We start from the raw sequence: 26,195 nt of genomic DNA, 5'->3' as shown, positions 1-26,195 counted from the left end.
AATTTCCAAACATATTAAGATTTTTAAAAAATTCTACTTTTGTTATTACTAACTTTACTGCTTTGAGGTCAAAAAATGGGCTCTGTGTAATATCTCTTCTTTAAAATGTTTTGAAACTTGCTTTCTAAATTCGTTTACAATCAGTTTTTGAAAATGGTCCATAAGCATTTGAGAAGAATCTGATTGTGGGATGCAGAAGTCAATTAACATCCATTAGATCAAGCTTTGTAGGCGTATTGTTCAAATCTTCTATATCTTGACCAGTTTTTTTTAGTTTTGCTATCAATAATTGAGAGAAGCATTTGAAATTCCCATGCTGATGGTAGATTTGTCAGTTTTGCCCTATTCTCTCAATTTTTTAAAGTTTTATTCAAGTAAATTTACACTTGGAAAAAAAGTCACTTTTTAAATGAGCATTTCTGAACTTTAGTAAATACGGTTATGTAATCATCACCGCTCTCAAAATATATAATATTTTCATCTTCTTAAACATCTCCACTCGCCTGTTTTGCAGAAACTTCATACTGTTCCGGCCAACAGTGCACAAGGATTCCAATTTCTCCACATCCTCCCCAATACTTGTCATTTTCTGTTTTTTTTTTTTTTTTAATATAGTAGCCATCTTAATGGGTATGAGATAATACCTTATTGTAGTTTTGATTTGCATTTCCCTAAAGATTAGCAACGTTGCACATCTTTCATGTGCTTATGTATCTTCTTAGGAGAAATGTCTACTCAAGTTTTTTGCCCATTTTGGAATCAGGTTGTTTGGTTTTCGCTGTCGAGTTTTCTGAGTTCTCTGTATATTCCAGACGTCAATTCCTTTTAAGACATACGATTTGCAAATATTTTCTCCCGTTCTGTGGGTTGCCTGTTTATTCTGTGGATAGTGTCTTTTGATGCACAAAACTTTTTAATTTTTATGAAGTCCGATCTCTCCATTTTTTCTTTTGGTTCCTGTGCCTTGGTGCCATATTCCCTGGGAGTATAAATCTGATGCGTCTTGTTTTCTGCTCTAACTCATGACAACTTACCTTCCTGTGACTTGGCAAGTTTCGTATTTAAGCGTATCAGTCGGTTTTACCCTGCGGCGTTCCTCCTGACCTAAAGCGGGAAAACTTTCTTCTGCATTGAGCTTACTTCTGCTCCTGCCAATAAATAGCAGAGGGCGCCCCAACCCGAGGCTACCTGGGCTCCCACAAGAGTTTTTTTTTCTCGGAATAGGCAGGACTTTCCATCTTCCCCACTCGTAGATCACAATCGCTGCCTGGCGAAAATCTCTACAGGACTCTGGCCTTGGGACCTGCCCTCCCTCCAGGCAACCGGCCAGTTCAGGCCAGCTCCGTGACTTTCCTGCACCCCCAACTCCAGCACCCCTGGGCTGGTCTCCAGGTCACTCCTGCTGAGACCCAAGCTCCTGGCCACTGTTACCCCTTCACCCTCCTTTATGTTTTCTTCCTAGCACATGTCACCAATCATATTTATTTGTTACTTTGATTGTATGACACCCTCCCCACACCAGAATGTGATGACTTGTTCATTCTCATATCCTCAGCAACTAGGGCGGTGCCTAGAATATGATGAGTGCTTAACAATTATGTGATGAATGAATGAATGAATGAATGAGCAAAGGAGGCATAGCACCTGTCCCCAAAATGCTCTCCATGTGGCGGCTGGGACAGACGGGAATGCAGACAGTCATAGTACAGAGAAATAACTAGTGTTATGGGGAAGGGCAGGGGTGGCGGGGCCCAGAGGGGGCCCCATCTTACATTTTGGAGATCAGGGGCAGCTTCAGAGTCCAGGCAGGGGAGGGGACGAAGCCGAGATCTTAAGACTGAGTCGTCATCTTTCCACAAAGGAAAAGGGCTGAGGAACAACAGTGTTCCAGGCAAAGTGCACAGCTTGTGCCAAGGCCTGGAGGTGACAGCGTGGCAGGGTCGAGGAGGGTGAGGAAGGAAGGGAGGGAGATGGGCTGGAGAGGGGGGCACAGGCCCGACCACCCCCTCCAGGGCCGTTTGAGCTCCCTGGGGAGTTTGGCGATGAGGAGGGGAGGGTGTGGAAGTGTTTTAGCAGACAGGGACCCAGTCAGGCTGCAGGGCGGAAAATTTCTTCTGGCTTCTGATTGAGGCTTGGCCTGGGGGTGGGGTGGCAGGGAGGCCTGTAAGGAGGCTCCATAAGGGATGGGGGCTGGGTCTGGACCAGGGTAATGGGTGGGAAGTGCCACAAGGTAGACCCCCGGAGAGTCCCGGAGGCGACCTTGCCGTTCAGAGAAAACAGCAACAAACCAGCACAGAGGCTTCTGGCGTGGAGCCCCTGGTTCCTACTGGTCATGCTTCACCAAGCACTTCCTCGGAGTTCCTGGGCCTGAGCAGGGGTCTTCAGACACCACCTGCTGCATCTTCCTGCTAGTGTGGAGACCCCTGTGAGGGCCCAGCCAGGGTAGCCAGGACCCTGTTGGCAGTGAGGGGAGGGCAGGGAGTCCCAGCTTGCTTGATGTCCCTCATCCTCGCCCCCACATCTAGGCTGGGCATTTCCAGGAAGTGGCCCCAGCCCAGAGCCTGGACCCCAATGGGGCTCAGGGCCACGTGCTTGGGGCACTTCCTGGAACCACCAGACCCATTTCGTGTCACCATAGCCACATCCTCCCCTGGGTAGCCTTGGGCTTGGTGAGGTCTAAGCGGCCAGGCCTGGGCTGGGGGCGAGGAGGGAGGTCCCGGGCAAGGCCCTGCTTCGCCTGGCTGCCGACGCATCCCAGGGCTGCCTGAGACAGAGGCTGGAGGTTTCCATGATCCCCTGGCACCCTCATTAGCCTGGGGGCCCACCCCGAGGCCTGAGGAGCCTGGTACATATAAGTCAAGGCTGGGCTAAACCAGGGGGACTTGGCTGGGGGCTCACATCACCTATTGATAGAGGTTGGGGGACACTCTGCCTGGAGTTGCAATGTGAAAGACACTTTCTCTGTGGGGAAATTGGGGACATCTCGTGAAAGACGTGGTAAATGAGCAGCATAAGGAATTTAAAGAGAACAGAGGACTGAGAAATCGGGGGACACGCGGCAGCAGCGTGGAGGCTGCACTGTGTGGGGAATATTCCTAAGCCGGCGAAGGCCAGCAAAGCTGAATAGAGAGCACTCTGCGGAAGGTGGGTGCAGGGGGAAGGCAGCCAAGCCCAGGGGGAGCAGAATGTGCCCAGCGAGGTGCTGGGCCTGTGATGTCGAGCAGCCCTGGGGCTTAGTCGGATTGGCCTCTGAGACTCAGCTGGCACTGCTAGTAATAACAGTAAAAATACTAGTGATAATAATAAAAATAAATGATTTATTGAACACTTACGCTGTGCTAAGCCTCTTTATATAAATTGTTTTATTTAACCTTCAAAATAAGTACTACTATTGCCCTTATTTACCGATGGGGAAACTAAGGCACAGAGAGGTCGAGTGGATTGTCCACATATAGCTAGCGAGGGCAGAGCGGGCATTTGAGCCTGGGCAGTCCTGTACCACTCCTCACAGAGCGAAGACCTCTTTGCACCAAGAAATGAACAGAGGGCATAACAAAAGGGATCCACCTCCAACTCCCTCCCTGTGCCGTTCAGGGTCATTAACATCTGTCTGCCGGTCTGGAGAGGGGCCCTGAGAGCCTGCTCCAGTCCACTGCTCTAGTGCCCAGAGCACCAGATCCCAAGAGCCAGAGGAGGCAGCTGTGTTGGGGAAAGAGAGAAACGGCCGGCCGTATAAACAGTTCTGGCATTCTTCCTGCCAGTCGCTCAGCAGGTGCAGTCCTGGAGGCAGGGCCTCTCCATCTGGGGTGTCAAGTCCACAGGCAAGGGATCGCAGCATTTCCAGACACCGTTTTGGAGCCGATAGCCTCTGAGCACAGGCCGGCAGCGCCCCCTGGTGTGCAGCCTGGAAAAAGCTCTGGCTTCGTGAGTCTTTCACTAAATCCGACAGACAGGTTAAGCCCCGCAGTGATTCTCCGCCTTTAGAACCCACACCCTCATGCCTACCACAGGAAATGCACTTCTGCACAATCATCAAGTAGCCAGGTCACTGAAGCTCAACTGGCTCAGGCGGTGGGGAAAGAGGTGATCCCCTCCCATCCCTGGAAGTCCCAGGGACCCGGCCACCTAAGTGGCCTACGACGTCTTGGGAGCACTGGAGGGAAGAGGAGCCTCTGAGGAAAAACTGGACTTTCTGACCTTTGAGCAAGGTGGCCTTGGAATTGGGGGTCATCATAAATTAGATTGGAGGATCTGGGCATAGGCTGGTAAGGTCTCAGACGCTGGGCAGGTCTCTAAGCACTGGGCCCAGAGGAAGGTGGCAGAGCCCGGCAGGATGGTGGGAACCCCACTCCTAGCAGGCAGGTGGAGTTAATGCGGCCCACTGTGACTCTCCTCCCTGGTCTTATTCGGCTTCACAAAGCTCTTGGACTAGGCAGAACCAAAGCCATCTGCCATAGGTCCAAGGTCATACAGTAGGACTCAGAGCCAGTCCTTAAAACATGGCCTCCTGGCTCCCAGGCCAGTGCTCTGCCCATAAGCTTGGCTGGCCAGCTAGGTCCAGACACCAGGGTGAAGCTTGCTGTCCCCAGTGGGGTCGGACCTCCCCCGGAGCAGAATGCCATTCAAGGCCAAGCAAACCTTGCCCTCTGGGCCTGGAGAACCCATGCAGGTGGAAAGCCTCCCTGGAGGGTACAGCAGCCTCTGGTGTCTACCTTCTCTAGTGGAAGCTGGAGCCTTGGCTGCAGGCAGCCGGAGAGGCTAGCTGCTCCGGGCCAGGAAGCTCACTACTGCGTCGTCTGGGAGGAGCTGAAGGCCTCCATCTCCGCCTCCACCTCAGCCTCCGAGCGGCACCTCTGGATGCAGATCCACAGGAAGAGGAAGAAACCTGCAAGCAAAAGGCTGGTCAGTAGGCGCATCACAGGGGCGGCGTGAGGCCTCTCCCAGCATCCGGGGACCTCTTTGGATGGGGTGAACTGGGCCTCCCTGAGGCCCAGGAGTGATTCTCAGCATCCCTTACTGTTGGAGGCCGGAGGGGCAGAGCATAGGAGCAGGAGGGCCCAGCCGCCGCTAGCCCAGAGGCTGCCTTCGTGCACAGCGCGAGGCGGTGCCCCTGCACGGATGCAGCCCCGGAGCGGCTTGTCAGGGGGCTGGATTTCCGCCCCCGACCTGAACAGCAGTAAGCACCTGCCAGCTGCGCACAACGCCCGTGGCTTCCTCCAGGCCACGCGCAGGACCCACCATAGAGCGAGTTGAAGATGGTGAAGAGGAAGAGCTGGGGCAGCAGGAAGACGCCGAAGGAGAAGAAGGCCAAGGCCCAGGAGGTGCCCAGCAGCACGGTGAGGCCCAGCACGGTGACAGTGTCCCGGCAGGCCCGGGCACCCGGCGGCTTCTTCTGGGCCTTCAGTTTGTGTAAGACCCGCAGCGCCCAGGCCAGCACCACCAGGTTGAAAAGGGATGTGAGGCCACCATAGCCCATGACCAGGACGCCGTGCACCGCAGGGCTCCGCACCCAGCATCTGCAGGGGAAATGCGAAGTGCCGAGGCCGGTGTGGCTCCCAAGGCCAGGGGGAGCCACTGGCTCCTGGGCCTCTGGACCGCCTCTTGAACCCGGTCCAGTCTCCCAGCTCAGACCTGTTGTTTCTTGCTTACTGTACATATGGTGAAGTCCTGGGTCCAGCCAGGCCACCACAACAGGACCCACCTGCCACCTTGACCCCCTGCCTGCAGCCCCTGCATGCCCCGTTTCCAGCCCTTTGCCTCCCCAAGACACCTCCATAACAGGTACTACCTTTTACCCAGTCAGACACTGTGTCACGTGCTTTCTGTGGATTAACCTATTTCATTCTCTTGATGACCTTCAGAGGTAGGTATGTAATCATCCCCCATCTAAAGTTGGGGAAACTGAGGCTCTAGCTTAGGAGCATGCACTAGTAAGAGGCAAAGGTGTCACTTGAAGCCCCGTGGTCTGGGCCCAGAGCCTGTACCCCTAACTGCCACAATCACCTGCTCAGGCTCCTGCCACTGCAGTCACAAGGGTCACTGAACATTATTTTGGGACTGCATTCAAGTTCATGAGTGTGGTCACGGATCATCCCTTTTCATTGCCAGCTCACTGTCTAGCAGGGATGGCTCTGCCCACAGCCAGTGCTCTGCCTACAGGACACTCTGGCAAGGAGCCTGCCGCAGCCCTGTGCACACTCACAGGGACGCGTTCTGGAAGCCCGTGCCATTTCCCTGGCTGTCGGAGAGCGGGATCACATGACGGCCGTAAGCTGAGCTCTTCACAGCAAGGAGGAGCAGCACCAAGAAGGCTGGGACCCCTGTGGAGCGGGATAGAGGCTCAGCACCTGCCAGGAGGCCTCAGGGATGGGCTGGTCATGGGTCCCCGGGGCTGCCAAGACAGAATTCCACTGGGCAAGTGGGGTAGGGAAAAGAGTGTCCTGAGCCCCCAGCCCTTGTGATTCAGCTTCAGAGGAATTGGCCTGGTGGTCTTAGAGAAGGTTGTTCTCCAAGGTGACGTGAGTGAGGGCTCTGGGGTGGGACAGTGGTGGCAGCAGTAGTAATCACATGCAGGAGGTGGTGGCCGGGAGCTAATATGAGACAGGGTTGGGAAACTGAGGAGGAAACAGATAATAAAAAGGAAAATTAGGACTGTGATAGAGATAATAATGATGGTGGTACCGAAGATGGTGGTGAAGAAGAGGATGAAGAAGGTGGTGGTGGGGATGTAGTGATGGTGTTGGAGGTGATGGTGGTGGAGGTGATGATGGTGGTGGTGATGGAGGTGATGGTGGTGATGGAGGTGATGGTGATGGAGGTGATGGTGGTGATGGTGATGGTGATGGAGGTGATGGTGGTGATGGTGATGGAGGTGATGATGATGTGAATTGCTGGTGCTGGCGGTGGCTGGTGGTGGCGGTTCTTGTGCTGGCGGTGGTGGTGGTTGGCGGTGCTGCGGTGCTGGCGGTCTGTGTGCTGTTGGTGATGGTGATTGGAGGTGTGGTGGTGATGGTGATGGTGATGGTGATGGAGGTGATGGTGATGGAGGTGATGGTGATGGAGGGTGATGGTGATGGAGGTGATGGTGATGGAGGGTGATGGTGGGCTGTGATGGTGGATGGAGGTGATGTGATGGAGTGATGGTGGTGGGTGATGGTGATGGAGGTGCTGGTGGTGGGTGATGGTGCTGGAGGTGTGGTGTGCTGGTGGTGGAGGTGATGGTGATGGAGGTGATGGTGGTGGAGGTGATGGTGGTGATGGTGATGGAGGTGATGGTGGTGATGGTGATGGAGGTGATGGTGGTGGAGGTGATGGTGGTGGAGGTGATGGTGGTGATGGTGATGGAGGTGATGGTGATGGAGGTGATGGTGATGGAGGTGATGGTGATGGAGGTGATGGTGGTGATGGTGATGGAGGTGATGGTGGTGGAGGTGATGGTGGTGTGGTGATGGAGGTGATGGTGATGGAGGTGCTGTGTGGGCGTGATGGTGATGGCGGTGCTGGTGGTGTTGGGGCTGTGATGGTGTGCTGGGGTGCGGTTGTGCTAGCGGTGCTGGGCGGGAGGTGATGGTGTGGGGTGATGGTGGTGGAGGTGATGGTGATGGAGGTGATGGTGGTGGAGGTGATGGTGGTGGAGGTGATGGTGGTGATGGTGATGGAGGTGATGGTGATGGAGGTGATGGTGATGGAGGTGATGGTGATGGAGGTGATGGTGATGGAGGTGATGGTGGTGGAGGTGATGGTGATGGAGGTGATGGTGGTGATGGTGATGGTGATGGAGGTGATGGTGGTGATGGTGATGGAGGTGATGGTGATGGAGGTGATGGTGATGGAGGTGATGGTGATGGAGGTGATGGTGATGGAGGTGATGGTGATGGAGGTCATGGTGGTGTTGAAAGTGGTGGTGATGGAGGTGATGGTGATGGAGGTGATGGCGGTGTTGGAGGTGATGGTGGTGGAGGTGATGGTGGTGATGGTGATGGAGGTGATGATGATGGAGGTGATGGTGATGGAGGTGATGGTGATGGAGGTGATGGTGGTGGAGGTGATGGTGATGGAGGTGATGGTGGTGATGGTGATGGTGATGGAGGTGATGGTGGTGGAGGTGATGGCGGTGTTGGAGGTGATGGTGATGGAGGTGATGGTGATGGAGGTCATGATGATAGAGGTGATGGTGGCGATGGAGGTGATGGTGATGGAGGTCATGGTGGTGTTGAAAGTGGTGGTGATGGAGGTGATGGTGGTGGTGGAGGTGATGGTGGTGGAGGTTTTGGAAGTGGAAGTGATGATAAGAACAGTAATGTAGGAAGCGGTGGTGGCTGTTGGCAGGGATGATGACCAGTGGTCTTGGCAGTGGCCACTGAGATGAGAATGAAGAGAAGGAGGAGAAAGAAGCAGATACCCTGTCCAGCCGGAAGTCTCAGGAAGCAAGAGGGGAGGGAGGCTGTGCTTACCCCAGCCAACTGCGCAGAGCTTGAGCACATATCTGTGAATGTAGACATTGTAGACACGCACAAGGAGAAGGTAGAGGTTGAAGCCTTCGATGGCCATCCAGGTGAGGCAGCTGAGCAGTGCAAAGTGCAGGACGGCGGCCAGCGCCGTGCATGCTGCCCCGGGCACGGAGGGCATGGACAGTGCAGAACTCAACAGGAAGGTGGCATTCAGGAGCAGCACGGAGGCATGCAAGTTCATGTGGATGTGTGTTATGGAGTCATTTTGCTTCCTGTGGGCGAGAGCAAGGCCCTCTGTGGTCCAGGGTCATCAGCCAGGCAGCAGCACCCCCTGGGCTCATAGACACTCAATGACAAGGACACAGGTCCAGAGGGGGTAGGGACCCAGCAGCATCCACTCAGTGAGGCTGGGCTCCTGCCACTTGGACTCCACCTTCTGGAGAACCCTCCCCACTCTGGGGGACCAAGTAAGAAAGCGGGGGTGCTGAGCAGCAGTGGCTGGGCAGGCCCGGCACCGGTGCGGGGGACTACCTGGCATGACAGTTAAGCAGGATGGTGAGCAGGGAGGCCGTGACGGAGATGCTGCAGCCCACCAAGGAGATGTAGGTGAGAGGCGCCAGCAGCCCCGCAGGGATGGGGGCTTGGGACAGTTGCTGTGGGAGGAGAGCGTGGCTGGAGGCTGGATGCACAGCAATGGTCCCCACCCAGGCTCAGTCAGAGACGTGCCCGACCTCAGCTCCATGCTCCCTTGCCCCACAATCCGCACCACGGTCCTGGCTGGAAAAAAGCTGCCACAGACACAGTGGCTTTTCCCCTGCTCTCAACTCCAGTCTCCCCCTCTTTGTGAGAACCTCCCCTCCCTCACCCTCTAGGCAGACACACCACTCCTCCCTCTGCGTGGACAGGTGCACCAGGCCTGGCCTGTCGGAACTCTCCCTGCTCCTGTCCGGAGCGATTGGTCAAGGGATGTGTATGTAACACACTGGGTTGATAGGATTCGGTTGCAAGACTTTGGCTGGCAGAATTGAGTAAGAGATGCTCCCATTCTACTGGCCTAAAAGCTAGTAGGACCTGAGCCTGGAAGTGCTGGCAGCCGTGGTATGATTCATGGGGAGATCCAGCCTGAGGGCTAAACCCGCACGGAGCCAGCACAACTGAGAAACGGAGATAGAGGCCTGTCTCGGCGGTACTGAACCCCTGGAGTAAGCCATGCCTGAAGCCCAACCCAGCCTTTTCAGGAACACAAGCCCATAAGCTTCCTTCCTCCCCACCAAGCCCATCTCAGTAGGATTTCCTGTCCCTTGCACCAGCCTTCCCCCTCCTCCTCTGTCCTAGGCATGGGACCTTCTGCAGCTCTGGCCCCCACATACCATGAGAACGGCAAAGTAGCTGAGGTGGTTGCAGCGGCAGAGCACCTGGGTGGGCGAGGGCTGCTCCGTGCGGCAGCCCTCAGGGCTCCAGACCCCCCAGCGGTGCTTGCTGGCTCCCTCCTTCCAGAAGACACAGTTCACCGTGTAGCCTTCCTAAGGGGAGATGCTGGAGTGGAGTCGGGTGCATCCGAGGGGTGCAGGGGAGGGCCACGGGTCAAGGTCTGGAAACTGGAGGTCTAAGGTGACTCGACTGCATCCTGTCGATATTTTTCCAGGTGCTGGCTGGGCCTTGCCGTCAGGCGGACCCGGATTCTAGCCCCACTTTCACAGGGACTCAGAGGGACCTGGGCAAGTTGCAGGGCTCTGAGCCTCGGTTGATTCATTTGCAAAATGGGATCATTTATACCAAGTCATAAGGGTGGTAGAAAAATTAAAGGCAAGGAGGATCCTTGAGTGCCCAACTCTGGCCGGCACGAGAGCTGCTCTGTAATTAAATGTCCCCTTTCCCATTCTACCTGTGGGGCGTGATAATGATCCAGACCCTTCCCAGTGTGGGAGAGAGAGATTCATCCACAGACAACCCTGAAGGTAAGCCGTGTGGGTGGACAGGTGGTGGCTATGGCACCAGGAAGTGTCATGGAAAACCATGGAAAGGGGAGTAGAGGAGTCCTGAGGAGGGAAGGGACGACTGGGGCCCTGAGGCCTTAGAGGACACCTCGGATTGCAACAGAAGTGGAGCAAGGACATGCCAGGTGACGGGGAGCTGCAGAGGCAAAGGCCCAGAGGAGTGACAGGGAAGGGTGATGACGATGACGATGATGAAACGGAAGTGGACAGGAGAGGCTGATGGGAAGATAGGGCCCGAGCGCAAAGGCTCCGGGCTCTTCGGGACGTCAGGGACAGACGAGCACCGGCCTCAGGGCTCGGGCCCACCCCGCGGCCCTTTGCTCTTCGTCTGGCATCCACATCTACACTTCCCTTGAGGACCCACCCCCACCTCCGACGAATCCAGCCTGGTCCCTGGGCCATGTGACCCAAGCCTGGACAATCCACACATTCCGCACCCCCGGGCACAGTGATGATTTAGGGGTGGACACGTGACCCTGCTGGACCGTTAGGGTTCCATTCCGGTTTGCAGTGTGAGCAGGAGCCTGCTGAGAAGAGGCGAAAGAGGTCCAGCTCTTCAGCTGCCCTCTCGCCACAGGGTAGAGAGCCAAGGCAGAAGACCATCGCTGAAAGATGGAGAGACCCTCCCAGCCTCACCCCGGCTTTCCTTCCTCAGAGCCTCCACAGAGCCGTTATGGCCTCGTACTAGCCCCTGGACCCAGCCGTGCCTGAAGCCCCGGGAGTTTTATTTACATGAGCCAGTAAATTCCCTTCCATGCTTACATTGGCTGGAGTTGGTTTTCTATCACTTGCAACTTAAAGCAGGCTGGATAATGCAGTGCGTAAAAGCGTCTCTTATTTCTCTAGCAGGAATTTCCAAAGCGATGAATTTAAAACAGTTTGTTTCCAAGACGGTTCCCCAGGTTTGAGTGTGGTCAAACCCATGCTCGACAGGACAGCCATAAGGGGGCAGGGGCGGGGCGGCAGTGGGCACCCTCACAGTACCAGGCTTTGGTTGTGCCAGAAGCTAATGTTGATCGGCTTGCTGAGGTTCTTCACGTGTTCACGGCCCAGCTGTGCCCCCAGGACGTAGTTATTGAGCAGAGATGCGTTGATGTCATTCTGGAAGGGCGACGGGAGAAGGGCTGACTGGAGGGGACAAGGGGAGACCCTGGAGGAGGTCCCAGAGCCCCCCTTCTCCAGCGCCTGCTCCCTGGATGACATCGAGTGGCATATGCTGCCCTCTCCACCTGGAGAACTGTCCTCTCTCCACCCCGCTGCTCCAGTTCCCGTCCGTTTGAGGCGTTCCAGCCTCGTACCCCCCACTTTACCGCTATCCCAACTCACTTTCAAAGCCGAGGTTAAAAGGCACCTTCTCCAGAGGCCCCCCTGGCCTGACCCACTCATCACTTTGTATCTCTCTGGTTGTAATCTAGCTAAAATTAAGTCTTTCGGGTTCTGGTCTTACTGTCAAGATAGCGAGTTCTCTGAGGACAGGAATCTTTTGACCTTGTCCGACTCCCGCCCAGGGACATGCACATACCTGGCAGGGTTCTCAGGTCTCATTGGCGCATTGTAATTGTGCCTCCAGCCACTCTGCTTCAACCGAAGCCCAGAGAGGGGCAATGGCTGGCTAAGGTTGCACCGGGGGCTGGACTCGCAGGTGCTGGTCCCCACCCAGAGTCCAGGAGGTGGCGTGGATGCCTGCGGTGCCCCCCAGGAAGTGGCCAGCTCCTGCCCTCCAGGGCCCACCATGGTGCTGACCTGGAAAAAATGGGCAGTGAAGAAGTAGATGCAGATAAGACGCAGCTCCCGGGGGCGGGTCCTACAGGCCTCCTGGGTCAGCTCAGCTGGAAACTGCATGGCATGCTGGGCCTGCGCCTGTGGAGGGCAAGAGGTAGGCTGAGCCTGGCGTTCGAGGCCTCCAGACCAGCCCCGACACCTTCCTTGGCTCCCACTCCCTGTGAAGCCCTTCCAGCCTCACCCCAGGATTTCCTTCCTCAGGACCTCCACCTGAAGAACCCGCCTCCCAGGCTGCGCCACCATCCAAACTTCCTGAGATCCGGGCTTTCCCTGCAGCTGCTCCAGCCTTGGATTTGGGTGTTTACCCCACCCAGCTGCACCCCAGCGGATGGAGCATCTCAGCCCCCAGCACACAGGCATCCAGGAGAAATCACCCCGAGGTCCTCAAAGGAACACAGATTCCCTGGCCTCCCCCACTGCCACCCCCCACCCCCACGGGCCGGCAAAGGCAGGAAGGGGGACACCGGAAGGGAATGCTGACCTAGAGGGACCACAAAGCACGCCCATTTCTGTCACTCGCCTGAAGAACATCGGCCCCATTTCGTGAGTCTCAGCTATTATGGCAAAGCCCAGGCGAAAGGGTGAAGCGGGCAGTGGAGCCAGATCTTAACCCCTGGAGAATCTCTGAGGTGGAGGCACTAGCCACCCCCCCCCCCCCATCCCTTAGTCGCTTCTGACCTGGGAGACCCGCTCCAGGGCGGCACTATACAGTGAGAGGCCGGCGAAGTCGCAGCCCAACTTGAAGACCAGCGTCTGAATGATGGATGTCTGCAAGGTGAGGTTGTGACCCTTGAAGTTGACCTCCAGCAGCCTCCTCTCCAGACCACGGATGAGCCTGAGGGCAAGAGAGATGACCAGAGCCCCAAATAGGGGTAGAGCAAGAGGGGCTCCAGATGGCCTGGGAAGGCAGGACCTCCCCCATCTCTTACCCCTGTCACTATGACCCCTGGACCTTTGCTCACACAGTGTCCTAGGCACATTCTTACCTCCCCACCCCTCTCATCCCCTTCTCCTGACTAACTCTTGTTCAATTCCCAGTTTGTTGACACCTCCTCCAGGAAGCCTTCCTGGCCCACTCCTGCTGACTGAGTGAAATGCTCTATAGTCCCCACGCTTCCCTGGCCAATCATCAGCATTCGCCTCTCATCCAGAGCTGCTTGGCCTTTGGGTCACAGACCCTGGAATGCCCGATCTGAGTTTTGGAGCCCTTCCAAGAAACATGCAGAGACCTGCGATTCTGCACCTGGTTTCATGTTATCCATGGTTAAATCAAACAGTAACCTTGATGAGGGCAGAGAGGCATGTCTACCCTGCCTCTCCAGAGCCTAATGTCAGGCACCCAGTAGGAACTCAATAAATGTGTGTTGAATAAATGCATTAATAGTCTACACTAGACCAACCCTGAACCACTGATTTCATGGTGCAAGCTCGGGGTGGGAGGCACCACTGATTTGAGTCAGGCAAGAACGGACCCACAACTCACTCAACAAAAGAAGTCGAGTCTTGTTCTACGGCCGCCGTCTCCATTCTTCGCATCCATCTCAAGGATTCTTGGGATGCCTCTGCGGGAAGTGAGTCAGATCCCCACCTCGGCCTCTGTCCACAGCGAGCCCCCAGCCCCACGCCCTCTGGGGTTTCCACGCCTGAGACTGCTCGTTCACCTCGCCACTGTCCCAGGCGGCCTAAGCGCCCCCTTTCAACTCCCTCGGCTGAGGCCTCCCCCCCCCCGTCTCATATCACAGCCAGGGGCCTGGGCTAGGATCGTCCCTGCAGCCCAGCAGAGCCCTCTCACCTGCTGTCCCACGCTGAGAAGTCACGAGAAGCAGGCAGAGGAATAGCACCACACAGCCATCCATGTCCGGGGTCAGGTCTCCTCCCAGAACCACCTCCCACGCTGGAAAAAAACGCGTGTGTCACCACATGATCAAAGGGCGACCGCTCACTTCTTGGTGTCTGGTTGTCTCGAGGGTGGGACAGAGAGCACATTATCTGATCCTCATCGGCCCTGCACTTCGCAGATGAGGAAACTGGCGGTCAGAGAGCACGAGACCTTGCTTTGCTTGAGGCTGTCTGAAGCCAGGTCTCTGTGACCCCTGAATCCTTGACCATTTAATAATACCTGCCATTAGCAGCTCTGCCTGAGTCACTCCAGCCTCCTCAAAAACAGTCCCTCTGGGAGGCTTCCCCAGGGCCCCAACCTCACCCAGGGGGAAGTCGCTTGGGAAAAGCAACATGGAGCCCTGTCCATCCCTTTCGTTAACCTGCCATGTGACTTCGGGCAACGATCTGGCGCTCTCCGCCCGCATTTTTGTCAGCTTTAAAATGAATTAATGAACTGCTGCTTAAAGACAGCAAATTTATGTCACCCCTTGAAACTCCCCTAAAACGAGAGCCGGTGAATAAAACAGACACCAAGCAACAAAGTCAGAACAATGGGAAAGAAGGCGACAGCAGACGAGTGATGTCGGCAAAACTTGGGAGGCCACACGACAGGTGGCCGCCTTGTGACAAATTTAGCAGATCTTAAAAGTCGAACCCCAGCGCCTGTAGTGGAGAGAGAGGTGGAGGGGAGGGGGGAAAGCCCACTAGTTCATGCCTCACGCCCTTAGAAGCGCTTGAGAACTGGAGGCACCAGGAACCTCTGAGGGTCTGATGGAGGGCGAGGCTGAAAACAGGCGATTGTTGAGTCTTTAAAAGGACCACCTTGATCCCCAGATCTCCCCTGGTACCTGAGCCATCCAGCAGCCTTCCTCCTCACCCTGATACCTCCACGCCACCCCACACAAAATTCACTCCTTGGAGACGGTGCACGTAGAGAACCCTAGGGCCAGGGAAGGGTGCCATTCTAGTATAGGAAAATGAAGCCACGGCCCTCTCCCCACCACCTCCTCCTCTCAGCTTCCAGAAGACTTCCGCAGCTAGGGTGACGATGCCCCAGGCAAAAGGAAATTCTTCTCGGAAGCGCTGACCATTCCGAGAACAGCGTGCTGTGCAGCGTGCTATCGTTCCTGATGCTCCGGCGGTCCTCCACGAAATGGCCAGGACCAGGCTTAGAGTGAAGTTTCGCCCATCACCCGGCCCTGCCAACCAATTAAGTTTGCGGCGCTTCACCACCCTTAACGGTGAATGGTCAACCGAGAATCACGAGGTATTTTAAAACGTATCCCCCCTGTCTCAGAAAGCTGCTGGAAGATGCGATCCTACAAAATGAGGGAAGAAATCATGAAAGAAGGCGTAGGCGACAGGAAACCCCACCGGAGGAGCACACGCTTCAGAAAGTGTGTGAAGAGAGGGCCCAGGCAGATGGTTAGGCGTCAGGACAAAGGTACGTCCTGTCCAGAAGGCAGCATGAGAAAGGAAGGCTCCAGGGGAGAGGTCTCAAAAAATAAAAGAAGGAGGAAGAGAAGGTATCGACTATCTGACAGGTTTAAACATCTAAAGAAAATTATTTTGAGAAATGCCCTAGAAAAAGCTCGAGACTGAAAAACAAAAACCAACGATTAATTTCAGAAAACCCAAGTTGTACAAGAAAGAAAATGTAATCTTGCTACACAAATTGACTTAATAAGGAATAGAATTTATATAGTCATAATGAAAACATTGAATGGGAGATTTATTTTTTTAATTGTGTAAAAATCATATTAAAATGATTTAGACCTCTGTTTACAATGTAGAGAGCCACAAGAGAACATCATTCCCATCATGACAATGGAAAAAGCCAAATAACATACAAAATTAATTTTTGAGCCCTTTAGAGAGCAGAAGTCACAAAGCAAACTGATTTCCAACAGCCCATAAGCCCTTCAAAGATGAACTGGTTCACCTTCTACAGAACACCCGAGAAAGAGATACTGGCCACAAAAGCAGAAGAAAAGAGCCGATATCTTAATGAACTCTTAAAGGCCGCATGTAAACTAGCATGACAATTTAGAACCCCTGGGAGCCCCAGATACAAAGGGAGTCTGTGTCTTCCCACAGTTTTCTATTGGGTGCACATGAGAATGACTAGGGTGGGGCAGAGACCTTAGAGAGCTCCCACAGGACCTGCCAAGGTTTGAAGGTGGAGCAGGAGGACCTGGAAAAGCCGTCTGAGGTCTGGGCCATGCGTGAGTACAAGGCGGTGATTGGCTGCTACTAGAGACAGACATCTACACCCCAGCCATCTTCTGATGTGAGACCCTTACCCCACAGGTCCCTGACCTGCTATCAGGCAAAGGTCTGCTGCTTCTGATGGAGAAACTCATTGTGTACAGATGATGCAAAACCCACCTACCACCAACTCTGCGCTAACACTAGGCAAACGCCATCTGCCACTGGCAAGGAACAGAAAACCCACTAGTGCCCAGGATTTTGCACTAATATAAAGCAGAGAGCTGCTGCTGCTGCTGCTGCTGCTGCTGCTGCCGCTCCCGCCACTGCTGCTGCTGCAGAAAAAAAAACAGAAACCTCACTCACACCCAAGACTCTTCCACCAGTACCAAACAGAGCTTGGCTTCCATGAGGGTGAAGAACAGGAAGTCCGCCTGTGCTCTAGCACCTGCTCTGAATAAAAGGCAAAGACTTTTAGTGACTTTCAGTCACTTTCAGTCACTGGAGGAGAATCAGAAAAGCTAAGAAAGCCTCACTCCTGGGACTCCGGTACAAGGCTGCCTAAAACTGAGGTTAGAGAAGAGGAACCAAGAACCCACAAACCTTGCACCAAGTAACGAGTCACAGCACTCTACCACTGGCAGAGGGGCTAGAACACAAGGCGAGATTCTCTCTGTGCTGTATGCATGCAAAACTGAGAGTCAACAGCAATACCGAGAAAGCCCTCATGAGACTTGAGGTCTTACACTAAGCACAAAATAGTGGCAGTCCACCCCTGGAGAAATTTGAAGCTTGTGTTGCACAGAAGGTAACTATTGCAACAGCACAACCTAAACCCAAATAATCTAAGACTAGATTGACTCGATGGCCTATGCTAAGACCATAACATAAGAAAAATGACCATTTCTAGGTATAAATATAATTTACCTCACTTACTACTGTTCTTTTAGACACAATGTCTACTACTCAGTCAAAGATTATCACACACACAAAATCAAGAAAAAGAAAAGACCCATTGTGAAGAGATAAAAGAGTCAACAGAACCAGACCCAGAGATGGCCAAAATGTTGAAAATATCAAATAGAGACTTTAAGATAACTATGATGAATATGTTAAAAGATGTAGTGATAAAGGTGTGCTTCCAAGAACAGATAGGATATTTCAGGAGAGCAATAGAAACCATTAAGAAGAGTCAAGTAGAAATGAACAACTCAATACCAGTGATAAAGAATTTCTTCAATAGACTTACCAGCAACCCAGTCGGAACAAAGTAATCAGTGAACCTGAAGACAGAGCGATATAAATTATCCAAATTGAAACACAAAGAGTAAGAAGAGTGAAAATAAAAAAACGAATACCCAAGAACTGTGGGGCAAGAGCAAATGGTCTAATAACCAAGTAATTGGAGTCTCAGATGGAGAAGAAAGAACAGAGAAGACATATTTGAAGAGGGAATGACTGGAAAATTTTCAAAATTAATGGGAGACAACAAACCACAGATCCAAGAAATTCAGCAAAACTCAATGAAATAAATACAAAGAAAAAACACCTCTGGACACACGAAGTCAAACTGCTGCAAAACCAGGGATTAAGAGAAAATCTCGAAGGCAGCTAGAGAAAAAAGGAACACTGTATACAGAAGATAAAAGATAAGGACTACAGCAGACTTCTTGTCAGAAACTACACAAGCCGGAAGATGGCACCGCCAGATCTCTCAAGAAAGACCTGTCAATCTAGAATTCTTTAAAATATCTTTTTTAAGTCAAGACAAAATAAAGACTTTTTCAGATGAGCAACGGCTTAGAGAATTCATAGCCAGCAGACACACACTAAAAGAAATATTAAAAGCAGTTCTTAGAGCAGAAGGAAAATTACATCACGTGGAAATCTGGACCTATACAAAGAAGCGAAAACTGTTGGAACTGTTAAAAAATGTGTCAAATATAAAATAAATTTCTTTGGTTTTCATATCTGTCTAATGTAAAAATAGTAGCAGTATATTATAGGGATCATAATATATGTAGCAGTAAAAAGATACCACAAAAATAGCACAAAAGGCAGGAGAGAAAGATGGTAGATTTTAATTCAATTATATATAGAGAGAGAGTTACATGAAATATAAGTGTTTTAAATACTTCAATTAAAAGGCAGAGATTGTCAGGCTGGATTATAAAAGCAAGACCCAACTATGTACTGTCTACAAGAAACACATATTAAATATAAAGACACCAATAAATTAAATATCAATCATAAGTAAAACAGAATAGTTGTATTAATAGAAAAAGTAAACTCTAAGATAAGGAATATTATTGCCATGATAAAGATTATATAAAGCTAACAGGATCAATTCATCAAAAAAAAAAGTCTCAAATATATATGTACCTTATAACAGAGCTTCAAAAACATAAAGCAGAAATTGTTAGAACTGAAAAGAGAAATAGGCAAATCAACAATTATAGTTGCAGAATGTAATATTATTCTCTTAGTAATTGATAGAACAAATAGGCAAAAATTGGACATAGAAGAGATAAACTACACTATCAAGTAACTTGATTTTATTGATATTTATAGAACACTCTAACCAAAAACAGCAAAATAGACATTCTTTCCAAAGTATGTTTTATCACAAGAAGAATTAAACTAGAAATCGATAACACAGATGCCTGGAAAAATCCCCCAAATATTTTGAAATTAACATATTATTAGGTAAGCCAAAATCACAAGGGAAATTATAAAATATTTTCAACTTAATAAAAATGAAAACACAACATATATTTGTGGATATCATATCATATCAGCTAAAGCGATGCTTAGAGAAAAAATTATAGCATTAAATGATTATATTAGAAAGGATGAGGGATTTCAAGTCTGTGATCTAAACTTCCATCTTAATAAAGTATAAAACGAAGAGCAAATTAAGCACAAAGTAAGCAGAAGGAAGAAAATCAATGAAATAGAAAATGCAAAAATAATAGAGGAAAATCAATGAAACCAAAAATGTGGTTATTTGAAAAGATTAATAAAATTGATAAATCTCTAGCCAGAATGATTGAAAAAAAAAAAGTGGAATGCACAATTACCAATATCAACAATGAAAGAGAAGCTGTCACTACAGAACCTACAGTTATTTAAAAGACAAAGGAATAACAGTAACGATTTATGCCAATAAAGTACATAGCTTAGATGAAATGGAAAGATTCATTGAAAGACACCACCTACCAAAGCTTACTCAAAAATAAATAGATAATATGAGTAGTCCTTTATTTATTAAAGTAATTAAATTTGTAGTTTAAAGACATTCCCACAAAGAAAGCATTAGCCCTAAATGGCTTCACCAGTTAATACTTCCAAACAATTAAGCAAAGGATAACACCAATTCTACAAAAACTCTTCCAAAAAATAAAAGACAAAGAAAGAAATAATAACATTCTAAACATATCCCTTAAGAAAGTAAAAGAGGCAGGAATGCTTCCAAATTCATTTTATGCCAATATTACTGTAGCACCCAAAACAGTTAGAGACATTATAAGAAAACTACAGACCAATATACCCATGATCAAATCAAATCAAATTCAAATTCAAATTCCTGTAGGATATTTTATAGAAATTGACAAGCTGATTCTAAAATTTATATGGAAAATTCAAGGATTTAGAGTAGTCAAAACAATTTTGAAAAAGAAAAACAAAATTGGAGAACTCACACTACCTGGTCTCAAGGCTTACGATAAAGCTACAGTAATCAAAATACTGTGTTACTGGCATGGAGATGAATGGAATAAAAGAGAGTCCAAAAATACACCCAGATAAATATGATAAATTGATTTTTGACAAAGATGCGAAGGTAGTTTGGCGGAAAGAAGATAGTCTTTTCAACAAATGATTCTGGAACAATCGAATATTCTGTGCCAAAAAAATTTTTTAAAAAAACTTCAATCCATACCTTGTGGCATATAACAAATTTAACTCAAAATGGATCGTAGATTGACGTATCAAAACAAAATATAAAACTTCTAGAAAAAAAACAAAAGAGAAAGTTATTCTACTTTTGGGTGAGGCGAAGATTCTTAGAAATAACACCTAATATTACCCATAAAAGAAAAAAATGATAAATTAGCTTTTGTCAGAATTTTTAACTTCTAATCTCTGTGGGTCACTGTTAAAAGAATGAGAATACGGGTCATAGACTGGGAGATAGTATCCGCCAACGTATATCTGACTTTTTAAAAACTTGTATCTGGGCTATATTAAGGATTTTTACAACTAAATAAGAAAACAAGCAACCCAATAAAAACCAAATAAACCCCAAAAAGATATATAGATGACAAATATGTACACGAAAATATGCTCAACGTCATTAGTCATTAGAGAAAGGCAAATAAAAACCACGATATCAGTAGACGCCTTCTAGAACCGCTAGAATCAAAATGACTGATACTACCAAGTGTTACTAAGGATATAGAACAGCCCGAACTCTCATCCGTTGCTGGAGGCAATGGAAAATGGGGCAGCCACTTTGAAAACGGTTCGGCAGTTTCTTACAAAGTTCAAGATACACTAACCATACAACCAGCAATTCCACTTCTACATATTTTCTAAAGAAAAATGAAAACATCCATCCACACAAAAACCATAGGACTTCACTTACATGATCCTCCAGAAAAGTCAAAACCATAATGTTAGAAAACAGATTTCTGCCAGGGACTGGGGAGAAGCTCTTGACTTCAAAAGACACAAGGCAACTTTTCTTGATGATAGACACATTCTATATCTTGACTGTGATACACATGTGCGCGTGACTGTATACATACGACGGTGGCAGCAGAGAGAACTAATTAAACGTATGGATTGAATTTGTTTTACCACTGAGTTTGCAAAGATCTGAAATACGACAGCACCCACTGAAAGATAGGCATATTCCACTCCCCGTGGGTACATAAAGAGTCTAATCTTTCCAACGGAATTGGTTAGCAATATGTACGAACTTTTCATTTTAAATATCCTCAGACTCAGGAAACCCCTTTTTATGAATGTATCCTATGGAAATAATAAGGCAAGCCAGGAACATATATATACATAGAAAGATATTTATACTACCATTGTTAATCATAAAGAAAAATAGAAAACTATGTAAATGTCTATCAATAGAGGAATAATTAAATAAATTCCAGTTCAATGCCGTTTTGGAAAACAGTTTGGCAGCTTCTTATAAAACTAAACATGCACCTGCATGTGATCCAGCCATCGCACTTTTGGGCATCCATCCCAGAGAAATAAAAACTCACGTTCACACAAACACCTGCATAGTGGAAGCTTTGTTCACAACAGCCCAAAACCGGAAATGATCTCAATGTATTCAGTGGGTGAATGGTTAAACAAACCAGGGTACATCCACACCATGAAATACAAGTCAGCAATTTTTAAAAACTATTGATACACACAACTTGGATGGGTCTCCAGGGAATTATGCTGACCTTCCCCCACCCCCCAAAAAAAGCCAATCTCAAAATTTGCAACTGTTTGATTCAATTTAAGTAACGTTCTTGAAATAACAAAATTATAGAGAGGGAGAACAGGTTAGTTAGTAGTCGCCTAGGGTTAGGAAGGAAGGGTGTGTGTCTGCAAAGATACAGCACAAGGGAACCGAGTCGTGATGAAACAGTTCTGTATCTTGATCATGGTTTTGGTTACAAGAATTACGCGCTATAAAATTTCATAGAACTACTACTACTACTACACACACACACACACACACACACACGCACGCACGCACACGCACACACACACACACACACAAACACATACACACACAAATGAGTTTGCACAAAATTGACAAAATCTGAATAAAATTTGTATATCGCACCAAAGACAATTGTCTGGTTTTGATATTGTGGTATGCAAGATATTAACCCTGGAGAGAATTGGGTAAAGCATATTCAAAACCTTTCCACACTACTACTTTTTTTGCAACCTCCTGTGAATTGATCACTTTTTTCAAAATTAAAAGTTACAATACAGTAAACAGCCATTTCACTATTAAAAATTAATTATGTCTATATGCATATTTAAGCCATGAGGATATCTAGTCATCAAAATATTGATGTTTTGAGGGGAAAGAGGTTTTTTTAACTTTCATTTTTATGTTTTCTGTATTTTTTGAATTTTCTACAACAAGCATGTATTACTTTCACAACAGAAAAACAAAATTTTTAATGCTTAGGATTTTTTTTATGCTCTGAATGACCATGTATCATTATGGAAAAAATACTAATGACATATTGCTTCGAAAAACAAAAAGCATGTTGCAGAACAATGTAACCCAATGCTTATTTGAAAAATCGCATTCTTATATATGCAAAATCTCAGATACGCACATCGAGGCATAAGCAGTGGTCACTTCTGGGAGTGAGATTATGGGCCCATTTGTTTTGGGGTCTGTACTTTCCAGCGTCACCATATATGTTAGACACGTCTCAATTTTTATCTACTCTTCAGATAGTTTAGAGATGTATATCTTTCAAATATAAACAATAAATAAATGTAAAAAGATAAAAACGCTAAGTATTCATGCCTCCTGTGTCACTCAAGCCCTGGGTCCCTAGTCAGGCACCCCCAGGTAACCACCACTATCAGCCTGTTCTGTATCTTCCTGAATTTCTTCAGTATGGATATATAAGCAAGTACGATTTCCCCCGTCTTATTATTTTTTTTAAAGCAGCACATTCCGCATACTGTTCTGCACTTTGCTTTCTTCACTTGAAAATACATCCTGGAGCGCTTTCCATAACAGTACCCTGAGCTCCCGCCGTTTTTTGACAGCTGCACAGTCGACTGTTGAGGGATAAACCGTAATTCACGTAACCGGTCCTCTGTTCAGAGCGCTTTGTGGGTTCCAGTCTTTCGCTCTTACAAACAGTGCAGCTGTGTTTGCATCATTTCCCACATGTTCAAGTCCATCATCTGCACGCCACCCCTCTTTTTTTTATTGGGTTAGACTTTCCCTTATCAACTTCCAGAAACACTCCGCCTAATAAGAAAATTAGTTTTTTTGTCCGTCATTTGACTTGCAAATATTTTTCTTAGGTCGTCATTCGCCTTTTGACATTACAAACGGTCTTTCTGCCATGGGGAAGTATATACAATTTTTTTTATGTAATAAAAATCACCAGGATTTTTCTCTTTGGGCTTCTGGATTTTGAGTCATAGCTAGAAAGGCCTTCCCCCCTCCAACATTATGCAGGAATTCTCCTAAGCTTCTTCCAGTACTTTCCAGGTTTCATTTTTTACATTGGAATCTCCGATCCACTTTGCATGGATCCTGGGGTACGCTGTGAGATAAGGGTTCAATTTTTTTCCTGGTGGTCACCCATTTGTCTTAACACTATTTATTAACATATGCATTTATTTTAAAAGAGAATAGAGACTTTGGAGCCATAGAGTACGGGGTTCTTATTTATAGACTACTTTGTTATTTATTTGGCTGCATTACCTTGGGCAATTCACCTAATCTCTTAGAACCTCAGAGAGGAGATGACGGGGGGAAAAGGTTTGAAAGAAAGTTATCCAATGAAACCACTTGAAATGCTTCAGGTGAGAAAACTGAGGATCTTGGGTCATCTTGTCCACCCTCTCACAGTGCGAATGGGGAAGCTGAGGCCCGGGAGGTGGTGTGGATTTGAACTCCAGGGTCTGGACCCTAAAGCCGGGTGCCAGACAGAAACGGAGGGACGAAGCGGAAGTGATGCCTCTCCAGGCACTCCAAGTAGAAGCTGTGGTTTCCGCCCGCTTCCCCAGGAGCGAACCACCATCTTCACTTCCGCTTGCAGGCTCCAACATCCCCGTCGCCATCCCTCGAGAGGCCACCCACCTATCCTTCCCCCATCCCCTTGGCCATCACCCATCACCCTGACATTCGTTATGTAGGGCCCTTAGGAAACAGGATTCCCTGACTCGACTTCCGAAACGGTTCCAGTTGACCCAGGGGAAACTGAGTATCATGCCGCAGTGTGCCTGGGGTTCTATAGCAACCCAGTGGTCAAGCCGGGACTCAGGCCCAGGGCTTCATACTCCAAGTCAGATGCTCTCTGGTCTGCAAGGCAGCCTCCCGAAGGTGGCTGGGCGGCTGTGTGGACAAGTAAGATCTTGTCTAAGCCAGCGGAGAGATAAGGAGATGTTCAGAATGCAGAACACAGCCTTTGGAAGCTGCGATGTGATCACCACTCCTGGTGTTCAATGCCTGGGCCGTGATACCGGGCAAGCACCGTGACCCCTCTGAGTCCACAGAGACCTATTTCCCAGGGAGAGAAACTCAAACAACCATTTCTGTGGGTCACAGTAATCATGGCCTGACTCAAAGTCTCAGGCCAGAAATACCTCTGGGCTCCAGATTTGGGAATCCCTGCCTTCCTCCCGGAGCTGACCATGCACCCCGAAGCCTGCGCTCTCCCCAGCGGCACCAGGGCCTGCAGGCGGCCCCACCTGCCCCTCCCACATAGCTGCTCCTGCCAAAAGCAGGCCGGAGCCCCGTCTCTGGCCTCGCCCAGGCCTGGGTGAGGACCGACCCTGTGGTCCCTGTAGGAAAACCCTGACAGGTGCCATTCTTAGCCCATTTCTCAGGTAGGGAAAGGGAGGCCACCACAAAGCCCAACGAGGCATCTGAGAGCAAGCCAGCACCAGAGCCACTCCCCCAAGACACACTGTCCCCAGGCTCCAGTCCAGGTGGCTCTGAGAGGGACTGCGCCTGTGTCAATCCGCTCAGTACAAACTCCGTACCAGGCCTCATCTCTGTCACCCGAGGTGCAAGTTGCTGGACTAGCCACTTTTTACAGATGAGGAAACTGAGGTCCAGAAAAAAAAAGGGTCCAATGACTTGCCCCAGGCCACATGGGCAAACTAAGATTTGAACCCAGCACCTAACCACTCCTTACTTTGAATTGCCTTTTTCCAAAAACATAGATCTCTACATTCCCCAAGATTTGAAGTTGCCACCAGGAACATAGAAACTGGCGAAGGGAATGAAGGTGGGTCCCCAGCTCTCTGTTCCCCGCCCTGCACCCGCCTGGGCAGAGGCATGTTCAGTGCCTGCTGAGGAACCCCGGGGCAGAAGGACAGAGAACTGGGGGCGAGCGGGGGGAATGGAGAGGCCCAGAGGGGCTGACCTGTGAAGCCGCTGCCGTCTCTCCGCCGTCCTGCTGCCGACTGCAGGAAGAAGGGGAAGTCGGGAATGCGTGCGCTGCCTCAGCCCCTCTGCTCCGTCCGCCCCACGCCCACGCACCCCTCCGCTTATCTCTGTTCTCTTCACCCCATGCCCGCACGCCACACTTTCACTTCGCTTCTTCTTTGACCCACAGCAGGCTTCGTGCTTCCTCTGAGCTGACGGCCACACCCAGCTCACCCCTTGATCTCAAAGCGCGGGCCGGTTGCAGTCAGAGGTGCTTGGCGTCAGTGCGGAGAGCGCGAGGAGGGCTGGCCCACATGAGGTCAAGACCCATCTGGGTTCTGCACCCTTGGGCAAGACATGTCGCCTCTCTGGGCCTCAGTTTCCCCATCTGTAGGAAAGGGAGAATGATCCCTGCCTGACCTGACGATCAAGGAGATTGATGATGGCAAGGACTTCGAGCAAGGCCTGGGGCGGGCTGGCTGGGTTCAAATACCAGGCCCACCATTATGGGCTGGTGACTTTGGGCAAGGGACTGAAACTGGACCCTGTTTCCCCTCTGTAAAATGAAGATAATGACAGCACCGCCTCATGGGGTATGGAGGGGCTTACAAAGGCAATGCTGCAAAGTCACGGGAAGTGCTCCAAAAGGCCTGATGTTTTATGGATGGGGAACCCGAGGCCTGGAGGGAACAAGGGCTGGGCACAGAGTTACCCGGTAGC

General features: G+C 49.6%; 1 protein-coding gene across 4 annotated transcripts; it reads right to left on the bottom strand.

Annotated features, from left to right (window-relative positions):
- Window positions 1-2,870: 2,870 nt before the first annotated feature.
- Window positions 2,871-25,613, bottom strand: ADGRG5 (adhesion G protein-coupled receptor G5). Of its 4 annotated transcripts, XR_001597672.2 has the most exons (13): window positions 25,474-25,613; window positions 14,022-14,123; window positions 13,713-13,791; window positions 12,908-13,064; window positions 12,191-12,307; window positions 11,432-11,548; window positions 9,821-9,973; window positions 8,982-9,103; window positions 8,454-8,722; window positions 6,203-6,320; window positions 5,239-5,516; window positions 4,713-4,885; window positions 2,871-3,904 (listed from the first exon to the last, which is right to left on the bottom strand). XR_001597672.2 is itself a non-coding variant. In XM_016151481.2 (12 exons), the coding sequence occupies exons 2-12, from the start codon at window positions 14,083-14,085 to the stop codon at window positions 4,785-4,787; spliced, it is 1,575 nt and encodes a 524-aa protein (XP_016006967.2). In that variant the 5' UTR covers window positions 14,086-14,123; window positions 20,964-22,071; the 3' UTR covers window positions 2,871-4,784. The 4 variants fall into 4 exon arrangements, 3 of the variants coding, with proteins under 3 accessions (XP_016006967.2, XP_016006953.2, XP_016006946.2); XM_016151481.2 differs by lacking the exon at window positions 25,474-25,613 and adding an exon at window positions 20,964-22,071 and having other exon boundaries at window positions 2,871-4,885; XM_016151467.2 differs by lacking the exon at window positions 25,474-25,613 and adding an exon at window positions 14,826-14,919 and having other exon boundaries at window positions 2,871-4,885.
- Between the last annotated feature and the right edge of the window lie 582 nt (window positions 25,614-26,195).

Source organism: Rousettus aegyptiacus, unplaced genomic scaffold (genome assembly GCF_014176215.1).
Source record: "Rousettus aegyptiacus isolate mRouAeg1 unplaced genomic scaffold, mRouAeg1.p scaffold_m13_p_14, whole genome shotgun sequence".
Lineage (NCBI taxonomy): Eukaryota > Metazoa > Chordata > Mammalia > Chiroptera > Pteropodidae > Rousettus > Rousettus aegyptiacus.
Note: the sequence above shows the minus strand (reverse complement) of the source record. Positions and strands in the feature narration are given on the sequence as shown.